This window comes from Thalia democratica, chromosome 2 (genome assembly GCF_965202585.1).
Source record: "Thalia democratica chromosome 2, ktThaDemo2.hap1.1, whole genome shotgun sequence".
NCBI classification, from domain to species: Eukaryota; Metazoa; Chordata; class Thaliacea; order Salpida; family Salpidae; genus Thalia; species Thalia democratica.
In genome coordinates, this window is record NC_139166.1 from 61,069,234 (window position 1) to 61,096,080 (window position 26,847).

General features: G+C 28.5%; 1 protein-coding gene across 1 annotated transcript; it reads right to left on the reverse strand.

Moving 5' to 3' along the window:
- Window positions 1-20,923: 20,923 nt before the first annotated feature.
- On the reverse strand, window positions 20,924-25,848 carry LOC145829867 (cyclin-dependent kinase 5 activator 1-like). The gene is made up of 3 exons (XM_082937743.1): window positions 25,773-25,848; window positions 25,354-25,479; window positions 20,924-21,894 (listed from the first exon to the last, which is right to left on the reverse strand). The coding sequence occupies exons 1-3, from the start codon at window positions 25,833-25,835 to the stop codon at window positions 21,250-21,252; spliced, it is 834 nt and encodes a 277-aa protein (XP_082793869.1). The 5' UTR covers window positions 25,836-25,848; the 3' UTR covers window positions 20,924-21,249.
- Between the last annotated feature and the right edge of the window lie 999 nt (window positions 25,849-26,847).

The following is a 26,847-nucleotide window of genomic DNA, read 5'->3' on the forward strand; positions in this document are numbered from 1 at the left end:
ATGAAAGCTTTTGGACTCAACAAAAACTAAGCCAAAAGTATTCAATTATTTGAGAGGAATTTAGATTGTTGTTTATAGTTTTTCATTCTAGCTATGTTGTTGAGAAAGCTTTCAGTTCAGTTATCAACATCTTTAGCAAAAGATCTAATCTAGATATTTGTAAATAGACTTTATTTTACTGATTAAGAATCAGATTAGAAAAACTTGCGAGCAGTCATGAATCTCATCCTTCACATTATATTAGACTATTTTTAGTATCAGACATTTTTTTATGAAAGTGTTTTTATTTTATTCGATTATTTAAAATATTTCTTATTTAACCTGGTTTGTATTGTATTTAAGTAGTCTTTTTATAATAAAATATTTATTAAGTTATTTGTTCTACAACAGGTTTTCATAACGCCTAATAAATATTAATTACGGTAGACTTCCTCTTGAGTTCGCACATTTTACTTAAAAAAGTGCAAATTTATATTTTCTTTAATTTAACTTAAATAAAGTCTATTACTAACTAAGTATTAATAAAACAAAAATACATAATATTTAATAGCTTATATAGATCTATTTTTTTAATGAATGTTTGTTTTATGTTTTAGTTGATTTTTATGTTTATGCATAACGTTATTGCATATAAGATATTTAAATTTATTATTTAAAACTAAAAATGGCAACAATTTTGAGTTTGCACTTTTTGATTTTGTTCAAAGTGCAAACTCAAGCGGAAGTCTACTGTATTTATTAAATGATTTATGTTATAAATCTGATAATAATTTTATTTTGACCTGGTTAATTTTGTAGTATATATTTGTCGTTTTACATTACACTAAAAGTTTTTATAGCATAGTAATTAAAGTATTTGTTTGAAAGAAATTTATTTGACATATTTTTGTTATTACTTGTTTAATCTGTATGAATAAAAAAATCTTGATAACCATTAAAGTTTTTATTTCAAAAATTTTTTTTTTGGTTTTAAAAGAGTATAGATTTGAGGTCTCTGTTTGAATTAATTTTGAATTTATCATTTGAAAGATTCTTATACTCAATTTTATTTTCTAACTTGATTTATTATTGTTAAAAGATCTATATACTAAAGAATTTTGAACTATTAATACAACTGTTTTTTGTTTTATCTTAATTTTAATATATTATCAATTAGATTGTGTTGTTTATTTTGATAGTTCAACACTAGCTTTTAGTTTTCCACTATTTTCTTCTGGTAAAATATTATAGGCTAATAACTAGATAAAAAAAAATTTAAACAGTATTAAATAAGCCATCAAAAAGACTGCTACAGTTACAAAACAAAATTTTAACTTAGTTAAAAGATTTTTTTAATCGATAACTTTCTGTTCACAGAATTAACTGCAAAAATTTTGATTTTATTTTTAGAATTTAATTAAGAAAAAAGATTTTTTTTAAATTAAGGTTTAGTTTCCTAAAGGTTATTCCAAGTCAAATACTATTTAATAATATTCTACTACAAAACATATAGTTTAAAAAGTTTAAAATTAAGTTTTTAACTATACAACTAACTTGCTTATAATATATCTTAGCATTGAAATTATTAATTTTACTGCATTAATGAAGCTGTTGATGAAACTACTTTTCATGTGAGATAATCAACCAGTCGGTCAAACATCCTCAAACTAGATCAGAAATTATGTTTCAATATTTATTTTATTATATGTAAAATAAACTGTTCATTCTTTTATAGCTTTTTAATCTCTGGTATAGTAATTTTAGAATATGCCTATCTTTAAATAATTTAAGTATTTTGTGCAGTTTAAATAAGTTACTTAGTATTGACTTCTAAATGTCCGAAATTCGTTATATGAGAGATTGTTATAATGTCAGGTTTAAGTTAAGATTTCAGATGGGTAACGTACGGTTAAGATCCAGTCAAATTTCGACCCGCTAAATATTTTGAAAACTACTTGTGCAAAATAAACAAAATTTAGTCTTTTGATACTTAATATTTTGAAATACACTTTCAATTTGGTTTTCAGTTCACAATAGTATTTCCTAGATCACAATAATACTAAATAGTTTTACTACAATTTTGCTCGAGTTTTTTAATTTTCATATATGTTATATTTTTAAGCTACGCAGACCGCAATTACATTTTTTTAACGAGTTGAAACTAGAAAAGATTTTTTAGTATTTATGAATTGCTAACTACAAAAGTTGTCCACCACTACCCTAAAAGTTTCATTAGTTTCAAAACAATTCATATCTAAACAGCATTGATTACAGATTACACAAGGCTTTTTAATAATTAAGTATTTTAATACACTTTACTGGGCTTATAAGAAAACAAATGTAACTTATTTTCTCAAGCCCTGTAAACTACCTTGAACACAGCCCAAAAGAGCGTGCATAAAAAGTACCAGTCTAAGTTACATTTTGAACACAACTTTTTTGGCTCAAAAGTTTGTACTCAAAAGAAAAAATACTTTGTAAAATCGTGGGGGGCGATTATTTTTTAAATTTCTGAAAAGGGGGCGATTTAGAAAATGAGTTTGGGAAACCCTGCTGTAGATAGTTAAATACATATAAATTAGTACAAAAAAGTTATAAACGACAAAAATAAACTAAAAGACAAACAAAGTGTTGTTTACTCTAATAAGTTTTATAAATTATTATTATAAGAGTTAGTTTGGTAGCTAAGTGATGAAAAAAATCGAAAAGATTTTTGGTCCTTTGAGTTTATTGTTTGTCCTTTAAAATCAAAAGGATAATTTATAAATAAAGTTATAAATTAAGTTCTTAAACTATTCAAATAATACTAGATAACTGTTACAGGATAAAGTGCTCAGCTAGTATTTGGAAACGTACTTACGTAATAATATATTTTTTAAAGTTATTTATGCGTCTGATGATAGTTCAAACTTTTAATATTCTTAGTTTGTTAATTGTTTTACTTGATAGTGTTGTTTGATAATTGATAAACAACTGTGAACAATGATTGACAAACAGATAACTTCATGTTTATTTTGAATATCATTTATGTAAATTTTACCTACCAGTTTAGTTAGACAACTTTGATATAATTTAAAGAATGTCGATGTAACTTTTTTACCATTTTGAGATAATTTGTTAACATAAAATTTTACAATAGTTGATGATCTTCAGAGAAAAAGTTTAAACACAACACAACATACTTAAACAAATATTATTGAATAAAAATCAGAAGCATTTTATAGTAACATAAGTATACACTTAAAAGTCAATGATTGGCAACAATTAAACTTACTTTACAACCACAAGTAGTAGCTTGCTTATAGTTTTAGTAAAAATATAAGACTTACTAACAACGTGGATTTAAGAATCAAATGTGACTTTAATTTTTAAAGGATATACAGTTTCTTTATACCTTCTTCAAAGCGAAACATAAATTAAAACTCATGTACACAAATCTAAGAGCTAAATAAGAAGTGAAGTTCTGTACGGAATATTTTTATGACACCAATTGATATATACAAGCTTAGTTAATTTTTTAAACCGATGTCCATGTTTCACTACCGTACTGCATAGTACTGCATACACAGAAACAATCAACTTTAGTCTTTGTGCGAATGCTTTTGGTTTTCCCGAGCTATTGCAGTCAAACGAGCGAAAGTGCCTGATGTTTTAACAATGCGACTATAGATTAATGCGTCCAACGATGCATTTGACGCAACATTTGGGTAAAGTATAGAAGGAACTTTTAAACTTTCGATTGATATTGATTGATGGTAGAATACGTATTCCATGAATCAGGACCTTACCAGTGGCGTAGCGTGGTATTTTGGTCATATTCTTTTTTTTTAACTTTCGACATCCTTACCTCTACGATATCCGCATTACCCACGCTACGCCCCTGATCCTTACGATTGATACTGATTGATGGTGGAATATGTGTTCCTTGAATTAGGATCTTATCTTTTTTGAGACTTATTTTGAGGCCGAAATCTGACGATGAAAGTTGATTTAAGAGTGTCCGCAGCACTTTTTGTTTCATAATTACACATTGTTATTTTTAAAATTATACGATTATTACGTAGTTCAAACATTTTGGTAGTAAAATTGACTTTTTTCGACTTGAATGAACTATTTGGTTTCGCCAAGATAAACAAGCATGTCTTGGAAGTATATACTGAGTTGCTTGCTTCTGTTAGTATTTTTAAGTTTTGTGAACGGACAAATAAAGAACGGGCGCAATGAAAAGAAAAGAGAAATTCCGTATCAAGTTGCTATAAGACGTAAAAAGGGCAAACATTTAAACGGAGAAATTATGAATAGAACCTTCGCCAAAAATTGTATTTTTTGCGGCGGCTCCCTGATAAACACACGTTAGGTGATGAGTGCGGCCCACTGCTTGAAAACTAGCCAGCTGTTTTATCTCACTCAGAAAGTGATCCAACAGCCGGTTGGAACTGCAGAGCTTCAGGCTGGGGAAGGACAGAAAAAGAAAGAAAAAAACTAGACATTTTGCAAGTTGGTGAACACATGCGTGTAGTTGATGACCAAATCTGTTTGCAAGCCTATGAGTTAGCCAATGAAAATTTAAAAAACCTTATTTGTTACGCCGGTAAGAACGAAAGTTCAAATAACGATTGTCAGTCCCCCTTTAAAGGTGACTCGGGAGGTCCGTTGGCTTGCCGGGAATCAGAGAAAGACAAGTTCGGTAGTGTCGTGCACGGAGTTGTGTCTACGACTAGCCGATGTTTCGACAATGCTGGTAGTTGCAAGGGGCCGTGTAGTGCAGTCAAGCCGTCCGCTCACATCGAGTGGATTGAAGAGAAAGTTCGATCGGAGACTCCGAACTCGATCATCAAGCAGCAAGGGTCGGACGCTGGAAGAGGAGACGCTCCCTATCACGTTTCAGTTCATGCGAAGTATAACAACATACGAGGGTACATGACAGTTTGCCAAGGCGCGATTGTCGGCAAAAGGTGGGTTCTGACTGCGGCGAGTTGCGTGGACGACAACCCCTTGCAGCACACGAAAGGACCTCGGCGTGCTGGATCTGTTAGAAAAAGTCCGGAAGCTCTCCAGAGTATAATGGTCAAAGCCGGTTTGTATGAGAAAACAGCTTACAAACAGCAGTAACAAAAACGTGGTACCAGCATGGAAACTACCTGGTCATTGACAAGTATGACAAGCACAATGTTGCGTTGATTTTCCTGCGAGACGGTCTCAACTTTGAAGGTGAATATGTCAAGCCGATAAGAATTCTCACGCAAGACCACGCCGCAGGCTGCAAAGTGTTCGGATGGGAACACAATTACGAAACTGTTCGTGACGGTTATGAGAACCCGTTGCAAGTGAGGCAAGTGGAAATCTTGGACAGCGAGGAATGCAGCTCTCCCATGTTGAAGCCGAGAGCTTTGCGGTTGCTTTACCGTCATCAGGTTTGCACCCGACAACAGCGCGGCAGACCCACCATCAGCGTCGAGGCGGGAACAGCTTTGATTTGCAAAGGTCAGCACGCTACAGACCATGGAATTATCGGAGTTGCGTCTTTCGGCGGGTACTGGGAACGTGTTGGCGGTGGCGCAGGACCAAAAACTTTCACAAGAATTGAATCATATGTAGGCTGGATCATGGAAAAGCAGAATGAAATTGAAAAAATAACTTGAAAACGTCAAAGTTAGACAAATACTACCCGAAAACAGACTAGCTGATATCAGTGACAAATACTTACTTTTAATTAATTAAGTACTACTTTAAAATGCAAAATAAAATAGACTCAAACTAACTTATGTTTGATTTTAAAATGTACTCTGTAAATGTTTTAAACATTGTTTGTCTTTTTTTGTGAGATGTTTATAAGTAAAAGTTATTTAAACTGTTATAATTTTGGAGAACGTACTATTTTTTAAATATAATTTTTCTAACTTAAGACATGGGTTAACTGTATGCAATAACAGTCTTGTACGTTCATACTGCTTACAAAGATTAAAAGAAGCAAGCAACTTAATATATATTTCCAAGTTTGTTTGAATTCATATTTTTATTTAATTTTTTTTAATAAAAATATTAAATAACTATAAGTTGGATTTTTTCGTTAATGTGTGTAGCTCTACTATTTTAAAGTCATTTTAGTCATGTAATAAAGTTTCAGAAATAGTGTGACAAAATTGTTTTTAAAGTAAACTCTACTTTTTATTTTTGTAACAATACTTTTTACAAACACAAATAAATTTGTATAATTATAGGCTGTAAAGATTTATATTTAAAACATACTTATTAAAAAACTTAATACGTTTTGAAAACCCTTTTTTGAGACTTTTTATTTTTATCAGCTCTAAATGCACAACTGTTTCCCTTTTTCAATCGCAATATCATGGGTGTAAATTTGTAGATATGAAGAACTTTACATACTGTATAAAATTTGGTTTTGACTAAAAATTCAAGCTCATAAATTATTGCATTGAAATCTTGAACTTACCAGCACAAATATAAAAAATGTCTTGTGTTACCATCGGCTACTGTTAATAGTTATGTAGTGTTTGCTTCAATAATTAATGGTAAAACGTGATTTTAAACAAACGTGTAAAGTCGATACAACTATCTAACAAATTTAAAAATAATTTTGCGCGCTTAATGATGCCTCTGCTTTTAGAAACTAAGGCTAACCATAAAGTAAAAGCTAACGTATATTGCAAATAAAATTAGTACACTTTAGAATTTTTTTTTTAATTTATAAATTATATATTTTTCAAATACACGTAAACTTTAAAAGTTTAGTCTAAGAACCTTATGTACATACATAATTGCTAAACCATCATCCCTATATAGGCCTATTTGGTTTGACATGATGGTACGCACAAATTAGTGATATAAGAAATGAAAATAACAAAGAAACAGAACTTTCCTAGTACATTTGGAGATTAGAAAACAATAACACACGGTACGAAACAAAATGGACCATCTAAACAAGATTAGAGAAATAAAAAAATGCAGGTAAGATCTGTAAAACTTGCAACCTTAAAAAAATTGAGATAGCACTTGCTGAAAAAACGAAATTTAAATAAAAGACGAGAACTTTTTTACACCTGTCTGCACTTTAGGAAGTTCTATTTTAAAACTTAGCGTATTCATAACTGTTATTTTTGTTTTTGATTTTTAATTTTTACCTTGCTTTTATTTGTTAAATGCTGTTTTGTATTGTGTTGTTATAAGCTACATATAAATTTGTATAAATCATATCAATAATTGTAAGTATAAAGACTGCTATTTGAAAATTTTGTTTTTAATTTTTTCTTAATTTATTAATTTTTTTTTACTTAAGTAATAATGTTATATTGACGTAATATTATTTTTTTTAATTTATAAAGTTGATTCTATAAATTGTTTTGCACTATTTTACTTAGTTATCCATCGTCTTATTTTTATTTTGCATACCTGAGGATCCCTGTGAAACGTCGTTGCCTTTGTTTAGATTAATAAATTTGATATTAAATATGGTTGTTTGTAAGTACTGAACATTTTTTTTTTGGATAATACAGATTGTCTGTTTTGTTTCATATTATTTCTTTTTGGTATTTAACGTTGGTTAGAAGTTCTAACGTAGAACTCACATATTTATTTATTTTTTGCATTAGATTTTTCGTTAGGGTGGTATAGGTCTTTTTGTAAGTCAAGCGATACATCAAGGAAGTCTATTTTGCTGCTGTCCAAATCAATCTTGATTTTTAGACTTTGCCAAGAAAAAAACTGCTCAGATTTTCTTTTACGTTCTTTTTGATACAAACTTAATTATTATGTACAAGAATAGTCTTACTGGTGTGAAGTATATTTTCTAGGTCAGAGTTGCATTATTTTTGTGTATTTCTAAGCGAATTCAATTGGTTTTGATAACAAAACTTTCGAGATACTTGAATATATTTTTTATATATCGAACTTTATGAACGTAAAACTGTTTTTCTTGTTGATAGTAAAAAACTATTTGATTACAGTATCTATATTTATCCGCTTTTGTAGTTTATTTTTTTCTTTGATTTTGAGAAAAAAAAAGCGCATTTATTACTTTTAAAGACCATAATAATAATTTCCCATATAATTTAAAATGCAGACTAATAAAATAATCTAAATCAAGCATTAAAATGTTTAGTAAAATATACTTGATGAGATAATTCCTAAAATCAAAGAAAACCATACTACAACACTGGAAAAAAAGAAGAATTACAACAAAAGTAGTTTATGTTAAAGTGTTACGTAATATGGTTTCTGAGAATATGGGTGTTCGCTAAACTTTTGTGCTATGACCTAGTTTTGTTTGTCAAGAATTTTTTAATTAGTTCGTAAATAATGTACAGTTTTAGTTCAGGTAAAAGTTTTTATTTTTACGTATTTAATTTTGTTCTTTTGTAATCTATATTATTTGTATTAATCATTCAAACAAAACTGATTTCGACTTACTAATACTTATTATTTACTTTTAAACTTATGTCAACTTAATAAATGTCAATGAGTAATATTTAATGTTGTTTATAAAGTAACCTTCAAAATTAACTCAAAGTATCTTTAAATTGTATATGTATTGTTCTAAACCAAAGCTTTATCTATTTATATTAACTTAGTGTTTTTACTATTTTATAATTTCTCACTGTGCTGAAAGGGGACACGTTCAAAATCCACCCAGTCAAGTTCGAGAACTGCTTACCGATCGAGGGTAAGTGTTAGGGGTAACAGTAATAGTGAAAAAAAAAAAAAAAAAAAAAAAAAAGTAAACTGATAAATAAAAAAAGTAAAAAAAAATAGGGTGGATATTGAACGCAGGGGGGATTTTATAGTATACCGAGCTGGAAGGAAATGGCGGGAATGGAGAAGCCACGTGCTGCGTGTTACGAAGAAGAATAGTTTTTTGGGATGGATATAGTAGGATTTTCTTTTCTCTCATTACGTTTAATTAATTGTTTTATCACTAAAGATTAAAATATTCAGATGATAAAAAATTAAAATATTTAGAAACTCGAGTTTTCCCTTCTCGAGTTTCTTCTGCTCGAGTTAAACTTGTTTATTGTTCCCGCTTTGAAGTAAATTTTCAACAACGATCATGATTCAATTCACTTGGTGCTGCAAGTTCATGTAGCTCCAGAACTCAACTCTTCAAAATTTTTTGTATTGAAATCTTGTAAACATTTACGATGCAGCTGCGCAGATTTTGCTTGCAGCTTTAATTTTACGAACATTTTGAACATTAAATACAAAAATTTGAAAAAAATAATTTAGTAGGGAATTTATCGACGTTCATGTACACATTTGGCTGTATTTTTTGTACAACTTCATGATAACATAACTTTCTTATTTTTAAGCTAATATAAAAATATTTATATCATTTTAAAGCTCATTTCCTCAAGTTAAAAACTAAATTACTTTAAAGTAGTTTGGGGTTGTACAGCTGAAGCAGGGGCCATTTAAATCAGCGTGTTTAAAGACTTTAGCTTCGAAAAAAAAAAAATACTTTTTATTTTTTTAGGTGGAGCTGCAGCTCCGGCGTTCCACCCCACGCGACGCCTCTGGCATAAACTACATAATTACTAACAGTAGCCGCTGGTTACCCGAGGTATTTTTTTAATTTGTACTGATAAGTTCAAGATTTCAATGCAATAATTTATGAGCTTGAATTTTTCGTCAAAACAAAATTTTATTCAGTATGTAAAGTTCTTCATTTCTACAAATTTACACCCATGATATTGCGATTAAAAAAGGGAAACAGTTGTACATTTAGAGCTTGTAAAAATAAAAAGTCTCAAGAAAGGGTTTTCATAAACGTATTAAGTTTTTAAAAAAGTATGTTTTAAATTTCAATCTTTACAGCCTACAATTATACAAATTTATTTGTGTTTATAAAAAAATATTGTTACTAAAAAGAAAAAGTAGAGTTTACTTTAAAATAATTTTATCATACTTTTTTTGAAATTTTATTCCATGACGAAAATGACTTAAGAATAGTAGAACTACATATAACTAATAAAAAAATTCCAACTTATGGTTATTAAATATTTCATTTAAACAACACATTTAAAACGGTTTACTGTAATCTAAGATTTGTAAGTATTATTCTAATTAAAATACTTTTAAATTATATAGAAGTTTTTTAGAACAAAGTTGAATTTACGTTTTTAATATTTTTATTAATTTCTTTAAACTTACACTATAAGAAGACTTAACAATTGCGTTATAAAAAGATTTTGAAGACATGTTGAAGGCAAAAAAAAGTGCAGAAGTTTTAATAGCAGTTTAAATTTGTCCTAAAGGCAAAAATATGAATTAAATAATATAAACTATTACTAGCAAATGGTTGATTCATGTGAAAGCATGATAAACCGTTTGTAGATTGACGACTACAAGTTTTTCGGTTGTGACTGACTGATGAGTCCTAATAAGGACGAAACCGGTCTCGGTCTACCGAAACTTGTGGTCTGATGATCGAATTGGCGTGATCAACCCTATTGATAAACTAATACATATATAAATATGAATTTAATCATTGATTAGTCATTTTCTATATGAATAAACGAGAACTTAATAAAAGCGACGTATAACGACATGTTCTGTTCATTGCATTTAACTCGTAACTGTCGTACTGACCATGTCGGTGGAAGACCGTTTAGATTCACATTGAGAGTCAGGATGTCGGCCAGCTTCTGAAGTCACGGAAGAACAACTCTTGCAAAAACCTTACCAACAATCGCATTTCCTGTAGTTGAGAAATTCCCCTGTAAATATAACAAAGAGCTTCACAAGTGCTTCTTAGTCAACAGAAATGTGCTACGCATAAAAAAGTTATAATCACTGTTAAGGCAGGAAGTTATCGATGTAACTACTGAAATTTTTGTTTCATAATTGCACTTTTTTTTCTCTGCAAAGTTATACGATTATTACGTAATGTAATCATTTTAGTATAACGCTTAATTTTTTTTTCGTCCAGACAAACAAGCTAGACTTGGAAATATATATTAAGTTGCTTGCTTTTTTAAATCTTTACAAGTTGTGTGAACGGACAAGATTATTATAGCATACAGTTAACCCATGTCTTAAGTTAAGAAAAAAAAATATATAAAAAAATATTACGTTTTTCAAAATTATAACAGTTTTAAATAAATTTCAGTTATAATCATCTAACAAAAATGACAAAAAATGTTCAGAGTTTTACAGAGTACTTTTAAAAGAAAAAACAAATTTATTTAAGTTTATTTTATTTTGCATTTTAAAGTATTACTTAATGTTTAAAAGTGAGTATTTGTCACTGATATTTCGGGTAGGTTTTGTCTAACTTTGACGTATTCCAAACATTTTTTCAATTTCTTCCTGCTTACTTCTTATCCAATACAGATTCGTTGCCATTCTTGTAAACAACTTTGGTCCTGCGCCACCGCCAACACGCTCCCAGTACCCGCCGAAAGACGCCACTCCGATAATTCCATGGTCTGTAGCGTGCTGACCTTTGCAAATCAAAGCTGTTCCCGCCTCGACGCTGATGGTGGGTCTGCCACGCTCTTGTCGGGTGCAAACCTGATGACGGTAAAACAACTGCAAAGCTCTCGGCTTCAACATGGGCGAGCTGCATTCCTCGCTGTCCAAGATTTCCACTTGCCTCACTTGCAACGGGTTCTCATAAGCATCACGAACAGTTTCGTAATTGTGTTCCCATCCGTATACTTTGCAGTCTGCGGCGTGGTCTTGCGTGAGAATTCTTATCGGCTTGACATAATCACCTTCAAAGTTGAGACCGTCTCGCAGGAAAATCAACGCAACGTTGTGCTTGTCATACTTGTCATTGACCAGGTAGTTCTCATGCTGGTACCACGTTTTTGTTACTGCTGTTTGTAAGCTGTTTCCTTCATACAAACCGGCTTTGACCATTAAACTCTGGAGAGTTTCCGGACTTTTTCTAACAAATCCAGCACGCCGAGGTCCTTTCGTGTGCTGCAATGGGTTGTCGTCCACGCAACTCGCCGCAGTCAGAACCCACCTTTTGCCGACAATCGCGCCTTGGCAAACTGTCATGTACCCTCGTATGTTGTTATACTTCGCATGAACTGAAACGTGATAGGGAGCGTCTCCTCTTCCAGCGTCCGACCCTTGCTGCTTGATGATCGAGTTCGGAGTCTCCGATCGAACTTTCTCTTCAATCCACTCGATGTGAGCGGACGGCTTCACTGCACTACACGGCCCCTTGCAACTACCAGCATTTTCGAAACATCGGCTAGTCGTAGACACAACTCCGTGCACGACATTACCGAACTTGTCTTTCTCTGATTCCCGGCAAGCCAACGGACCTCCCGAGTCACCTTTAAAGGGGGACTGACAATCGTTATTTGAACTTTCGTTCTTACCAGCGTAACAAATAAGGTTTTTTAAATTTTCATTGGCTAACTCATAGGCTTGCAAACAGATTTGGTCATCAACTACACGCATGTGTTCGCCAACTTGCAAAATGTCTAGTCTTTTTCTTTCTTTTTCTGTCCTTCCCCAGCCTGAAGCTCTGCAGTTCCAACCGGCTGTTGGATCACTTTCTGAGTGAGATAAAACAGCTGGCTGAATCCAATTGCCGTAGAAAATTCTGTCTTCTAGTAACAGCAAACCAATGTCGTACCTATGTGGTGACCACCTCTTCTTTGCGTCTATGAATTCTTCATGGTAATAAAAAGTTGTCGACAAGACAGTTCTTCTTCCATAGTCGTTATCTCGCTGCTGTCTAGTGTGAATGCTTCCCGCGGTGATTTCGTACGCTTCGACGAAGAAATCTCTTTTCGTAGTTTTCAAGCAGTGGGCCGCACTCATCACCCAACGTGTGTTTATCACGGAACCGCCGCAAAAAATACCATTTTTGGCAAAGAATGTATTCATATTTTCTCCGTTTAAATTTTTGCCCCTTTTACGTCTTATAGCAACTTGATAAGGAATTTCTCTTTCCTTTGCATTGCGCCCGTTCTTTATTTGTCCGTTCACAAAACTTAAAAATACTAACAGAAGCAAGCAACTCAGTATATACTTCATGCTTGTTTATCTTGGCGAAACCAAATAGTTCATTCAAGTCGAAAAAGTCATTTTTAATACCAAATTGATTGAACTACGTAATAATCGTATAATTTTACGAATAATAATGTGTAATTATGAAACAAAAAGTGCTGCGGACACTCTTAAATCAACTTTCATCGTCAGATTTCGGCCTCAAAATAAGTCTCAAAAAAGATAAGATCCTAATTCAAGGAACACATATTCCACCATCAATCAATATCAATCGTTAGGATCAGGGGCGTAGTGTGGGTAATGTGGATATCGTAATGGTAAGGATTTCGAAAGTTAAAAAAAAAGAATGTGACCAAAATATCACTCTACGCCACTGGTAAGGTCCTAATTCAAGGAACACGTATTCCACCATCAATCATTATCAATCGTAAGGATGACAAAAATTAAAAAAAACCTTGTATGCTTCATCTCAAATGTTGCGTCAAACGCATCGTTGAACGCAATAATCAATAGTCGCATTGGTAATACATCAGGCACTTTCGCTCGTTTGACTGCAATAGTATGATATAACCAAAAGCATCACTATAAAAGGCTTAAGTTGATTGTTTCTGTGTATGCAGTTCGGTAGTGAAACATGGAAGTCGGTTTAAAAATTTAATCAAGCTTGTATATAACAATTGGTGTCATAAAAAGATTCCGTACAGAACTTCACTTATTATTTAGCTCTTAGATTTGTGTACATGAGTTTTAATTTATGTTTTGCTTAAAGTAGATATAAAGAAACTATATATCCTTCAAAAATATAAAGTCGCATTTGATTTTTAAATCCACATTATTAGTAAGCTTTATATTTTTTTTAGATTATAAGCAAGCTTCTACTAGTTGTTCTTAAGTAAGTATAAGTGTTGCTAATCATTTACTTTTTAAGGTATACTTGTTTTACTATAAAATGCTTCTGATTTTTATTCAATAACACTTGTACGAAATTGAACATGTTTTAACTCTAGGTTCAACAGAACTAATAAAATTTGTTCCGTCAAACTATGTGAGATTAGTTCTTATAATCTTAGATAACTTTAGTTCACTTGATGTTTTAAAATGAACACAATAACTTAAACAGCACAATCATTGGATTTTTTTAAACTTTGAAAACTTATTGCTTTATTAGCAGATTGTTCGAAATATACAGTTATATTCAGACACGATTTCTTAACTTATCATAAACTAGTTGAACGACATAGTTTTTTAGTAGAAGCTTTATTGCATGTGTTTAAGATATTTAAATCTAGGATTACAAATTGGGTCGCAATTAAAATAAGTTTTAGTTTATAAATTGCTTAGCCTGGATAGTATTGATTTGATAGTATTGGTGTTCACTAAAAAGCTTTTTTTTAACATGAAAATGAAACAGCATAAAACTTATTGAGTAGTAAAGAAAGTTTGATACTCACAGATCAGAAATAAGGTATCACATTTCCTTTATCTTTTGAAATACTTGATAAAGTTGCAATTGTGTAGGCATTTAATTTTTATAGTTTTGGAACATAAAACTAAGACATATAAAATTTTATTTTTTGTTTTAATAGCACCCATAAGCTACTAAGAACTTTTGAGAGAACCTGATTAAAAATCTGAACTTTTCTGTTCAACAACAAAGAGTCCATAAGCTCTTAAAGCCATAAATTAGATTATTAAAAATATACCCTTAAGAGTCATGAAAGTAAAGTGTTAATAAATTAGCTTGAAAATTAAGGGAAAAAAATAGGCAGTACAGACTAGAACAAATTGTTATTTTGAGAAAGAAGCTAAACAACTAATTGAGTGAATAGTTTAGAAAGTTACTAAAAAAAAAACTTATGAGCTATAAGACTATAAAACTAATTTACTTTATTGAGCTTTAGTTTTTTTTTGATCAACTAATTTGCAACCTCTCACTAATTTAAACATAAAAGTTTCAACCATTACTTTACAATAATTTATTATTAAACATGAGAAGTCACCAGAGTTTTGTTTAAACTCATTCAGTAAATCGCTCACTTTCTAATTTATAATAAAAGTTACTGCTTAATTTAAAGTATATTTAGCTAGTTGTTTCAAGTCTAATTATTTATCGCTTTTTTTCATTGTATCTGTTTATTTTGAATTGAAAAGCATAATTTTTAAATACAAGGACCGATGTCAAAAAAAGAAGTCTCATTACAACTCTAAGTTTTTTTGACTCAATGAAATAACTAAAACTTTTTTGAGTTAATTAATTATCAAACGAAACCATAACACAAGCAAAATTTTAAAATTAAAATATTTCACTTCAATGTTTGAAAGTTCAACGTTACATTTCATAAACAAATCTTAAAAGATAAACTTGTTTTACTAATATGAAGTCAACAAATTTTATGCATAAACTGTTACTTAAATTAAAAGCAAATATAAAACACATTTATTCATAAAATAAAGTAAAAGTTACAAAATCATACCATTTAAAATAAATGTAGTATTTTAAAGTATTTTGTACTACTTAAACTTACAATAATTATTATGAACTTTTAGTTTTAGATGTTATTATGCTATATTGTAGTTTAGTTTTTGCTATAACTTTTCAAAGCTAATCTTGAGCAGCTTTAGCCTTTGCTAACCTACTGTAGCCTTATATAAAAAATATATAAGAAAAGTTAAATTTGTTTACTGAAAACGGAGTTGGAAGATTTGTTTGTGCTTTCTTACAAACTTTTAAAAAGTTGAATGTTGAACATTTAAGCTGTATCATTTAAGATCAGTAAAAATATTTTAGAGACAGAGCTATAACAAGTTTAAGAAATAAAATTCATTTTGACTTTATTAAAAACTATAATTCAGAAGAACCTATTTTTGTAAGGATTTTTTAGTTATTCCTATAAAGTTTTTTAGTGCTACAGTGTTGTAACACACTCAAGCTACTAAAGGTAACTCAGATTAGTTTGAACTTTTTTGAAAAATTCAACTTGAATCAGGATTGTAAGACCTTCATTTTTGCAAAACTTTCTAGTTTAGATGTTTTTATAAGTTTCAAATTAGTTTTTTTGACTTAGTTTTTTTTTCATAGAAATTATGTTTTTATTAAGTTTAATCTTATTATTTAGTATTTTAAGTATTTTTAGCTTCATTTAAAGATTTTATAAGTTTTTGATTGATAGGTTTTTTGTTCATACACTTAAGAAAACTCAGGCTAGCTTGAGTCACTTTGGTCATTTGTTTTTTGCCTTAAAGAGTGGCATGACACTAGTTTTAGTATAATTGAATTAGAATAGAAAGTTTTTTAAACTAATAACAGTAAATTTAATTAACAATTGTTCAATTCTAAAAATAAAAGTTAAACAGCATATAATTAAAAGTAAAAAGTTTATATAAGTATTTTCTTTCTAACTTTTTCTAAACAAGTAAAAATTGATCATTGGGTTAAAATAAAGAAGCTTTCTGCGCGTATAATGGCATGATAACTTGCTTTTAATACTTATTTGTTTTTTTGAACTGGCTTACTTATTTCTCTGGAAATTTACCATATTGTTTAAGCTATTAGTTACTTTATTAGTACCAAGTGAAATATTTTTAGTGATGTTTTAAGTTATATGGTGATCAATTTATTTTAAATAACTTTGTATAACTTCTTTAACTAAAAGTGTATAAATGTAAAGAAGTTTAAAAAAAAATGGCATTGTAGCAACAAGTATCTTTCATTTTTTTTAGTTATCACTTAATTCAAAAATATTTTTAAAATTCTATCAAATTTTAAAGTAGTTATTTTTTTTATAAATATTAACCATACATAATTTACTAACACTAATAATAAGTTAACACATTTTAGATGTATATTTTTTAGTTTTTATTTTATACTATAACTAACTTAATTTATCTAATATCTTAACCAATATTAAATTACTTACAGTCGCTTAAATTGTTATTAAGTAACTTATACTTTAAATTAAACCCATATCAATTCATAGTTGATTTTTATAAAAATTCAACAATTACTCTTACAATATACATTTAAAAAAGTATTTTGTAATAATATCTGCTAATTTAGCTAGTATCAGTTAATTGAATCATTAATTCTTGCTTCATACTAACAATTTATTTTGTTTTTTGTCAAAAATTAGTGTCTACTTCTACTGTTTTCTACATAACTTTTATGTTCTTTTAAATTAGTTACTTATAAAATTTAAATCATTAAACAAAACACTTTTATCAAACAAAATTTTAAGAAAATTTCAATCAAAACGTAGATAGATGATCAAAGAGTATTGTTAACAAGTTGATTAAATTTTTTAGACATTATAAAAAACAAAAGCTATAACATAAAATTAGACACTCAATTTACTTTAAAAGGTGCTCATAATAAAATATTAGAAAAAGTACTCTTATTTTTAAACAATTTAAACTATACGCGCCTATTTAAACCTAATGCCGACTTTGGACCTCTGTTGTAATAAGAATAACCTTTTTATTTATTAAACTCAGAGTCTAATTATCTTCATTTGCCTTGATGTAACACGTTTTGTGAAAATCTACCAAAAGTAGTTTTTGGAATAAAGTTTGAAAAAATTACTTTTACTTAATAGATTATTTTGATACGGGTTAAAATTTTCTACGAACATCATTGTGGTTTCTTTTATAAACAACATTAAAATTTAACAGTTGCTAATAATTACTATGGACGAGCTCACAAAGAACGTTATACTTGCTTTCTTTCTAAGTTGTGTAGTCTACTGGCTGTACAAATGCTATAGAAAAAAGAGTCAGTCCCTACTTCCAATGACCATTCAAGATGGTAAGTATAACTATTAATGAGTGTACAGAAATTTTAAGTTTCTCTAACTAATTTTGTACACTGTATTAGGAAACTTGTATGTTTCCCAAGCAGTTGGTTTTCCAAAAACTAAATTGTACGTCTCTGTTCATTCTAAATATATATTATAGGTTTTAGTTGATACCGATACACTTAAACATTAAGCTTAAGTAATGTTTTTTTTTTGTTAAATTTAAAACTTAATTTTCTGTTAAGTTATTACGAGTTGAGCAAACAAGTATTTATGTTACCTTTTATTTGATTTAATTCCTTCAAACTAAATAATCGTAATTTAACTTCGTGCAGTTTCCAGTCGACCGCATTACCACTACTTGCCGTCCTACGAGCCTGCCGTGATGAAACCTAATAAGAAACCACAGAAAAAGGCTGACGAATAGGAGGCCCTTCCATCTTACCAGCAATTCTTGTTGATGTAATTTGTACTCTCGTGTTTTGATTCTGTTTAGGTAGCGTTGCTTTTCAATAAACTTTAGGCACAAAGCTTGTTCGGTTTTTATGGAAAACTTTGACTTGAATTATTTTTAACATGTGTCACAGTGTTAATTAGTTTTAAGGTAAACTTTTTAATTACTAAGTATTAAGTGGTTGTCTGAAAAAATAATTACTAAAGCAAACTGTTATTTTTAGAAAATATGCTCTCAATAAACTGTTTGCTTAAGTATTTAGTTAACACATGTCATCTAATTTGGTTTCCACTGAAAACCATCGTAAATAAGCTAAGATCGTAGAACTATGTTTCCTTTGACTATTATAAAAATAAAAGTTTAGTTTGATATTCAAACTACACTAAGAATGCAGCTATAAAAGATATAAATTAGTTAAAAATTAATTATGAAGTAACAAAGTTTCTTATCGAAGTTTTATCAGGGTAACATAAAAAACAAAGTTGCATTTGAAGATAAGGTAGTAATTTTAATCAACTGAATTAAATATATTTTCAAGTAGCTTATCAAAATATAACTTTCAAAGTATGCTTACTTTGTTTATTATTATATATAAAAGTTAGATTACAAATTCTGTCAAAAAGTTAATTTATATTAATTTAAAATCTGTGAACATTTTATTTACAGATATTTTATTGTTTTAAATTTTATTGAAACTTAGCTCATTTGAAAATTTTTAACTTCAAATAGAATGTAAATATGTAAAAAATTATAATATTTGAATTTGTTATTGAGAGCTGTGTAGTTTATATGGAATATATCTAAACTATAAACATATGTATCTTGAATTTTTGGTGGAAACTAAGAGCATACAATACTTATTTTTATAGTTTGTACATTTTCGTAAATTTAAAAACTCTTAGTGCTAAGTTATTTATTTGCTGTAAAATTATAAATGTTTTTCGCTGGTTTTTTGATTAATCTTATCTCGTTAAACTTAAATTAAAAAACAAACAATTATAAGTAACAGTATTAGAAGTATTTTACTTTACTTATACTTTTCACAGGCAGTTATAAATGTTTTTGGTTTAAATGTGTAATTTTTGCACATTTATAAATAAGGATATGTTTTAATTTACTTATTGATGTTTTTTTAATGCCTAGCTTTACAGTTACTGTGTTTTATTTAAACTAAAATTTTACTGCGTGGTTTTTTTAGAAATAACAACGTAATTTTTAAATTTTTTATGTGTTCTTTTATCTAATTAAGAGAAATTAGAACGTACACACTGTAATAATTAAACTCTTTGTGAATTTTTGTAAAACTATTTTATAAAAAATGTTTGTAATTATTTTTAAATTTTTGAAGCTTAAAAATTTTGCTTGACTATTTATTATAGTTTTTATGTAAACTGATTTTAGTCCATTTACTCGAAAAAACTTTGTATTAAGTTTAATGAATGTTTTTTGTTTGATTTTTGATGCAATACTTTTAATTACATATTTAAAAAAAAATATTTATAAATTAGTTTTCAAGTTGTTTACAAGTAAAACAACAAATTTCAAAACAATATTTTAGTCATTATATACCACGTAAGAAGCTATGAGCTCATTGAAAATTCCCACCTGATTTTATGACGTGCTTATATTTCACAAGTGATGTTACAAAACAAAATTTTAACTCATGTAAAAATTTGCAATTACTTAAGAGAAAATTAAGCTTAACTTAAATGTTTGATTTTAAACATTATTCTTTCAGTTTGTAGAATTATTAGAAGCATGTTAAGCTTTTTGAATTTAAGTTGACAAATTTAAAAGTGTGGCTCTGAGGGATAAACTAAAGACTTATAAATAATTATTTTATTAATTATTTAATTGTTTAAAACTAATTTGTAAAAAGTCAAAGCTAATGACAAAGTTTTCATATAAACAAACTTTGCAAAACTAACTTCAATTACACCTCAAAAATTAATCCATTTTTAATATTCTTGTTAAAATTTTACAACAAAGTTTAAACCACCACTACTTAAGATAATGTTTTCAAGTCTATAAAAAAAAAACCTACACATCAAGTTTTGATTGTTAAGGCTGTAAAACGCTTCTTAATTTACAAAAATTACTATATAAAAAATAATAATTAATATACAAAAAGCACATGTAACAAACGTTGTTAAATACTATTGATGCAATTATAATTGTTTTATTTTATGATTAATAATTTTTTGAAAGTTTACAGAAAACTTTAACTTAAACCATTCAAAGCTCTGTTTAAAATATAAACTATTATTTATATAAATGGTAAAGTAGTAAAGACAAAACAATTCAAAAGTTACGTACTATGTAAAGTGTAAAAGAAAATATAAATTTTGTTGAGAAAAACATCTCCTTGTTGCCAATAACATTCGAAGTAAAGTAATTACAAGTTAAAAAATAATTTAATTGATGATTTTTAATTGGCTCATTGAAATCTCATTAAAAAATGAAAAAAAAAAATCAAATAAAGCTTTTTTTATACTTGTAAACATAACAAATATAAATCTAACACACCAATTTTCATTCATTAAAATGTTTTATAAAATTGTTATTGCAAAGCAATTGTTTTTTTTTTGTAAAACGGAATGACATTGTAGATATACTTGAATACTTAAATATTGTAATTATACTACTGTGCAATGGAATGAGAACAATCTTTATTTGGTTAAGTGATAAATGAAAGTATAAAATAAAAGCTGCAAAAGCTTTTACGTTTTTATCCAAAAAGTTTATTAAGCTGCAATTGCAGCAACAAAACTGTAAACGCCTCAATATCAAGTCGCGTATTGCTTTTTAAATGTTTGTCAAGTAAATTTGATAGAATAATAAAAACTAATAAAATAGATTTTGGTTTTTAGTAAAATAATAAAATATTTTTAAGGACGTAGCTTGAACAATCAACATTTTGGAAGTAGTTTTATTTGATAGGTTTTACTCATTAAAATTTAAGAAAATCAGCTTGTTTAATAAATAAACATGATATTAAGCGTCAAAAAAATAATTATTATCATAAATTTCAAAAAAAAATCAAACAGCGATCAGCTGTCCCGACCTGAACTCGGTCTTCCGGTCGTCACGACAACCGGTTTGCGCGTCTTTGAACGCCCTCAGCTGGTTGAAGAGGGCGGCGAAATATTTCTGGTCCCTGCTGATCTCCAGCATCTTTCCGGACATCCGGTTGACCAGGTCGCAGCACAGATCCCAGAAAGCGGCGCGGTCCGTCTGTCCCTGGCGGATGAAGGGGCGCAGGGGGTAGGAAATTTCCGCGCCCGCCACCGCGCACGACACGTACAAGCACGCCATCAGGTGGTGGCGCACTTCCTCCTCCGTCGCCACGGAGTTGGCGGCGATCGCCTCCTTGGCGACCATGAAGAGGAAGACGGCGGTGGCGGGCTGGAGGAACCTGGCGCGGTGCCAACCCTGCTCGTGCAGCTGCTCGTCGGGTCGCTTTATCCACGCGACGATTTTGGTGGGTGACAACCCCGGGACGTTCGCGCACCTCGTGAAAACGAAGTTGCCAAGGCAACAGAGCAGTTCGTCGGTGGAAGCCTCGAAAACGACGGTCCTGTTGATGACGGGGGGCTTTTCGGTTTTGGGATTTTCCCTTCGATAGTCGAAGTCCGCTTTGTGGTTGCTGAATTTTTTGTAGGAACTTTGTTTAGCGCTCTTTTTCTGTTTAAAATTTTATATTATTTTTAAGAATTTTTTTATATATTCATTATTTTCTATCTTATATTTATTTAATATGTACAATTTCTAAATGCTGAAAAGAAAATATTGCAAAAAAACAAATTTGATATGTCAAAAAAAAATTGATTACTAAAAAAATATATTTTAAGTAATTTTAAGTTCTGGTCAGTTTTAATAAAAAGCACAATCACCATTAATTTAGTTACATAAAAAAAAATTGTATTTTGTTTTACAAAAGTAAAACCTCATATTTTAGTTAGTGTAAACCAGGGGCGTAGCGTGGGGAGGGACACTGGCGCATGCGTGCCACCCAAAAAACGAAAAGAAGTAAAAAAAAAAGAATGTAATATCTCTATCCTTTATTGTTTATTTTATTCTGCTTAATTTGTCTTTTTTCAACTATTTTTATCTAGTATTCGAAAAGTTAATAAAATTTTTGAATACCAATTAGTGACAAGTTAGGAAAGTACATGTTATCACTCAATATACTGATTCGGTGCGTAATTGCAAATGCGCACCGATGTTGATGAAAAACTCCATAAGGAAAAATTTTATAAGTTTTTTAATTTCATAAGAATTTAGACTCAAAAAGCACGCAATTAATATAGCGCACCGCTATAGTATAACCTTATGGCAGATTATTTTTCTACAAAAAGTTTACAAAAATACGTCACGCTTAAAGAAAAATTAAACAATTTTACAATTTTTTTTTTATGCTACATTGTTAAGACTACTGCTAGTTTTCTGAACTTTATTTTTGTAAACATACGTGTTAACAATAAACATTTGATAAGCGTGTCGGCCTATGAGAAATAAACTTTGTTTGTGATTTTTATTTTAAACAAATACAATCACATGAATTAAATTTAAAAAGTATACTTTTAACTATTTTACAAAGTTGTAATAAACTGTAATAACAGTTATAAAGTTGGTCTATTTTAACTTCTGTGTAACTTTATTAAAATTATGTGCAATGAGGTGTTGTTATCACTGTTGTATTGTATATTAAAGAGATTGATATATTAATTGAATATATCAATTGAATTTATTGAATATATTAATTTTTAAAGATATAAAGTTTACTATATGTAATAAAAACAACTTTTATTTAGTAAGTTTACATTTTCGCAAGTATAAGTAATTCTAATGAATTTTATACTTTTATTTAACTGTTTAATTTTGTAAGATATTAATATTTTCTAAAACAGTTAACGAAGTTATTTTACTTAATAAATTTATTTCAATTATATTACTTATAAAAAGTTTTTTTTATAGCTAATTAAAAAAGTTTTAATTTAGAGGATTTTTTGAGAAAAAAATTTGCGCACCCCCTGACCAAAATACCACGCTATGCCACTGGTGTAAATAAAACTACAGGATGTACATTTATGTACTTATTTATAAAAATATCATAAGTGCATTAATAAAAAGTTCTTGACGATTTTTTAAGTAGCATACTGAGTTTTTAATAAGATATATTCGTGGTAGATAAAAAAAGTAAATATAGAAATAAAAACACTTATACTTTAAAAATTAGAAAGAAGTTTTTTGAGTTCAGATTGAAGTTTGTTTTCATAATTAACAGTAAAGTCTGTTGTAGTTTTTACAAAAATATTGATTAGTAAAACTTTATTCCATACTTTACGTAAACTTTTTAACAACATCTCTTTACTTTGTTGCAAAAGCTTAAGTCGTTTATGAATTTTTTTGAAACTTTTAAGTCATAATTTAAACTCGTTGAACTCAAAAATAAGGTTAATTGCAAACACTAAATGATACAGTCATTTGAAAATTATAAATTCTTTAATTGGCTAACACGCCATTGACACATGTTTTGGTTTGATAATTAGTTATTAGCGATACTGCAAGATTGTTAGTTCTGCAATTAAAATTTTATCTTACAAAAAATGCATAACTTTAAAGTTTTTGTCTTTAATTTTTTTTTTATTAAGTCTTTTTTATAATTCATGTAAAAATTACTTAAATATACTCAAATCTTAATAACAAAACAGTATTTTCTTTGTTTGTTTAATTCCGTTTGTTGTAAACTTTATTTTACGGAAGTCGTAAAACACTTATGAAAACAAATAAAAACACAATTTTTATAGCATTATGTAACCAACAATATGAATAAAGTAAGCTTTATTGAAGAGATTTTGTGTGATCATACTTTTATAAAAGTAAAATTTTATATGAAATTTGTGAGTTTTGAATATTACTATTAGTTTGAAACTTATGTATTATGTAACAAATACTTTTATAAAAATTTTTTTTTAAATACAGCTGTCGACAAGTATGCTAATGTGAAAATAAAATGAACTATATTAAGTATTCTACTTTAAAATTTTATATTATTCTAAAGATAGTTAGCTGATTGAAAAGTGAACCTAAAGTGAAACCGCATTTGAGTTTGTTTTAAACATCTTATGTGTGTATTCTTTGTACATTTTTATTAAAATTAAGTAGATCATTGCTTCACGTAAACATTTTTGTTTTTGTTTTTGATATAGTAAATACAAGTTCTTTATTATTTTAATGAACAGTTTTTAATATTATATGAAGTCTTTCTTTGTAAGCCTAATCTGTTTGTGCAGTGTTTAAATCAAAAGTTTTTAGATGTAAACTTAGTTTTAATTGATATGTTAAAGTTTTCAAAACTTAAGTGCGTCTAAAGTACTAAAATACCATATAATATGTGCATAAATGTTTATAGAACTTTTTTTTAAGCATTATTGCATTAAGAAAAAATAGATAGTTTTAAAAACTCACAGTATTTATGAATGTATAATAATTTATTGAGTAACTACAAATGATAAATTTTGTGCTGTAATTAAGTATTTTTTATTAAAAAAATGCTAAATTTTATTGTGTTAAAGTCTTTACGTGATTTCCTAAGTTAAAGTTTAATATGACTTGATGACCTTTGTTGAAGATTCTCCAAAACTAATTTCAGTTTAATTTGAACAATTTTGATTAATTTAAACATGAAATATTTGACTAATTTTTCATGCTGTCAGTGTGATTATAAAAGTTTTATCATTTCATCAGAAGCTACATTAAGTTCTTTAGTTTGTTTAAATAAGCATTATGATTACAAAATTAAACATAGTTTTTATGATATCATTCGACAAGTTTGACAGAAGCTAGCTACTTTAAATTATAAAGGTTCAGTGCAAAATCGATTCATTAGTTTCACAACTTATAAATTTAATAATGCAAGTATTATTTTCCATTTTTTTATGATCAACTATTATATACTTGTAGCTAATGTAACGTTTAACCTCACTTAAAGTCGTTATAACTCAACTTTATCTTATTACAAGCTTTTATTCACTTAAAAAAAATCGACTGCTTTTGTTAAAACAACACGTTTATAACAAAAAACATAAGAAATTATAGTAGTATTTATGTGTTTGCTTGTAAAATATTAGTTTTACTAACGTTTTGCGACTTGGTTCTCTTCACTTGCAACAGTTTCTTCCACGCCGAAGTGTTGTAGAAAATTGATTTTTTTCTGTTTACAAGCAGCTGCTCCTTGAAGTTTTCCTTCTCGTGAATTTCGTCGAGCTGCAAAGTAATAAAAAGTTTAAGTGTGAATAAAAGTTGTATAATTTTATTTTAAATGTTATCGAGCATTGCATTGCTTGTTTATATTATATTTGAAGTGTATTTGTTTCAATACGTTTTATGTCCTTTAAAAGTTTTATAAAATGTTGTTTTGTTTTTTTTAAGTACTACTTTTTGCTAATTTTAAAGTATTGTTTATACAAAAAATGTAGAAACTGAAATTTAACTTTTATCAAATGTGTTTAAATAAGTTTTAAAGATAATTTAAGTTGAATTTATTCAGTAAAACTTACAATTCTCAAGCTTTCTTTTCTGTAGCTGGAATCTGACTTGTAGTTTGAACTTGAATTTCCCATATTTAATTTTAAGAAGAAAGTCTGTTTTAAACTTTTAAATTATTACTTTGACAGCTTTGTTTTGCTACTGTATTACTGACTATAAAATATCTTAAGTTAGCCTTAACAATTTTTTATAGCTGCTAAACAATCTTTTTTTTCTACAATAATGTCAAGCTTAAACTAAAACTTAAGAAGCTAGAATGCTTAATAAGCAATAATAACTGCAAAAAAAGCTTGTCATTTTATACTTTATAATAAAATTAAGAAGCTTAAGCAAAATAAACAAAAACTAATTGCTTTGTAGTTATGAAAAAAGAACACAAACAATAAAATATGTGACTAACAAATTTCTTTGACTAACTATTACAAACAAAACAAACAAAAAAAATACAATGACTATATACTGCATGGTTTAATATGCAGTTTAATAAAGCAGTAATCTTAGATAATATTTAGATTAAACTCGGATTAAGCTTTAGAAAAGCTATTGTTTTATCTTTTACCATCTGCTCAGCTGCTCAACGCAATTCAAACACTGCGCAATACTTTTTTATTGCTCTATCTCCTGGCTGCAGTATTTTTTTCTTTTTAAATCACTTCCTTTGGCTTCAACTACGTCACATGAAAATGTTGTCACGGTTTTGGATCAAACTTTCGAGGTTTTCTTGCAAACGTGATAACGGTTTTTATGGCTAATACCAGTGGCGTCGCGTGGTATTTTTTTTAGGTGGTGCAGAATTAAAAAAAAAATCCTTAACTTTATAACTCTTTTTTTATCTTAAATAAAGACTTTTTTCTACAACAATTACATTAAATTGCTAATGTAACTTGGGAAATTTTGTTTAAAAATAAAATATTTATTTTTTCAAAAAAAAAATTATTTAAGAAAACAACTTAGAAAAAAAAAAGTAAATACTTTGAAAATTAAAGCAAGTATAGAAATATTAAAAAAAATTAATTAATTTAAAAGACTCAAAAAATTTTAGCTTACTTATGAGTATTGATTTTTAAGAAGGCTTTAAAGTTAAAA

Coding starts and splice junctions, on each gene's coding strand:
- LOC145829867 (XM_082937743.1), bottom strand. CDS start 25,835: ATGGGAAATTCAAGTTCAAACTACAAGTCAGATTCCAGCTACAGAAAA. Junction 25,480..25,772: donor GAAAAGAAAGCTTGAGAATT/GTAAGTTTTACT, acceptor ATTACTTTGCAG/CTCGACGAAATTCACGAGAA. Junction 21,895..25,353: donor AGAGAACCAAGTCGCAAAAC/GTTAGTAAAACT, acceptor AATTTTAAACAG/AAAAAGAGCGCTAAACAAAG.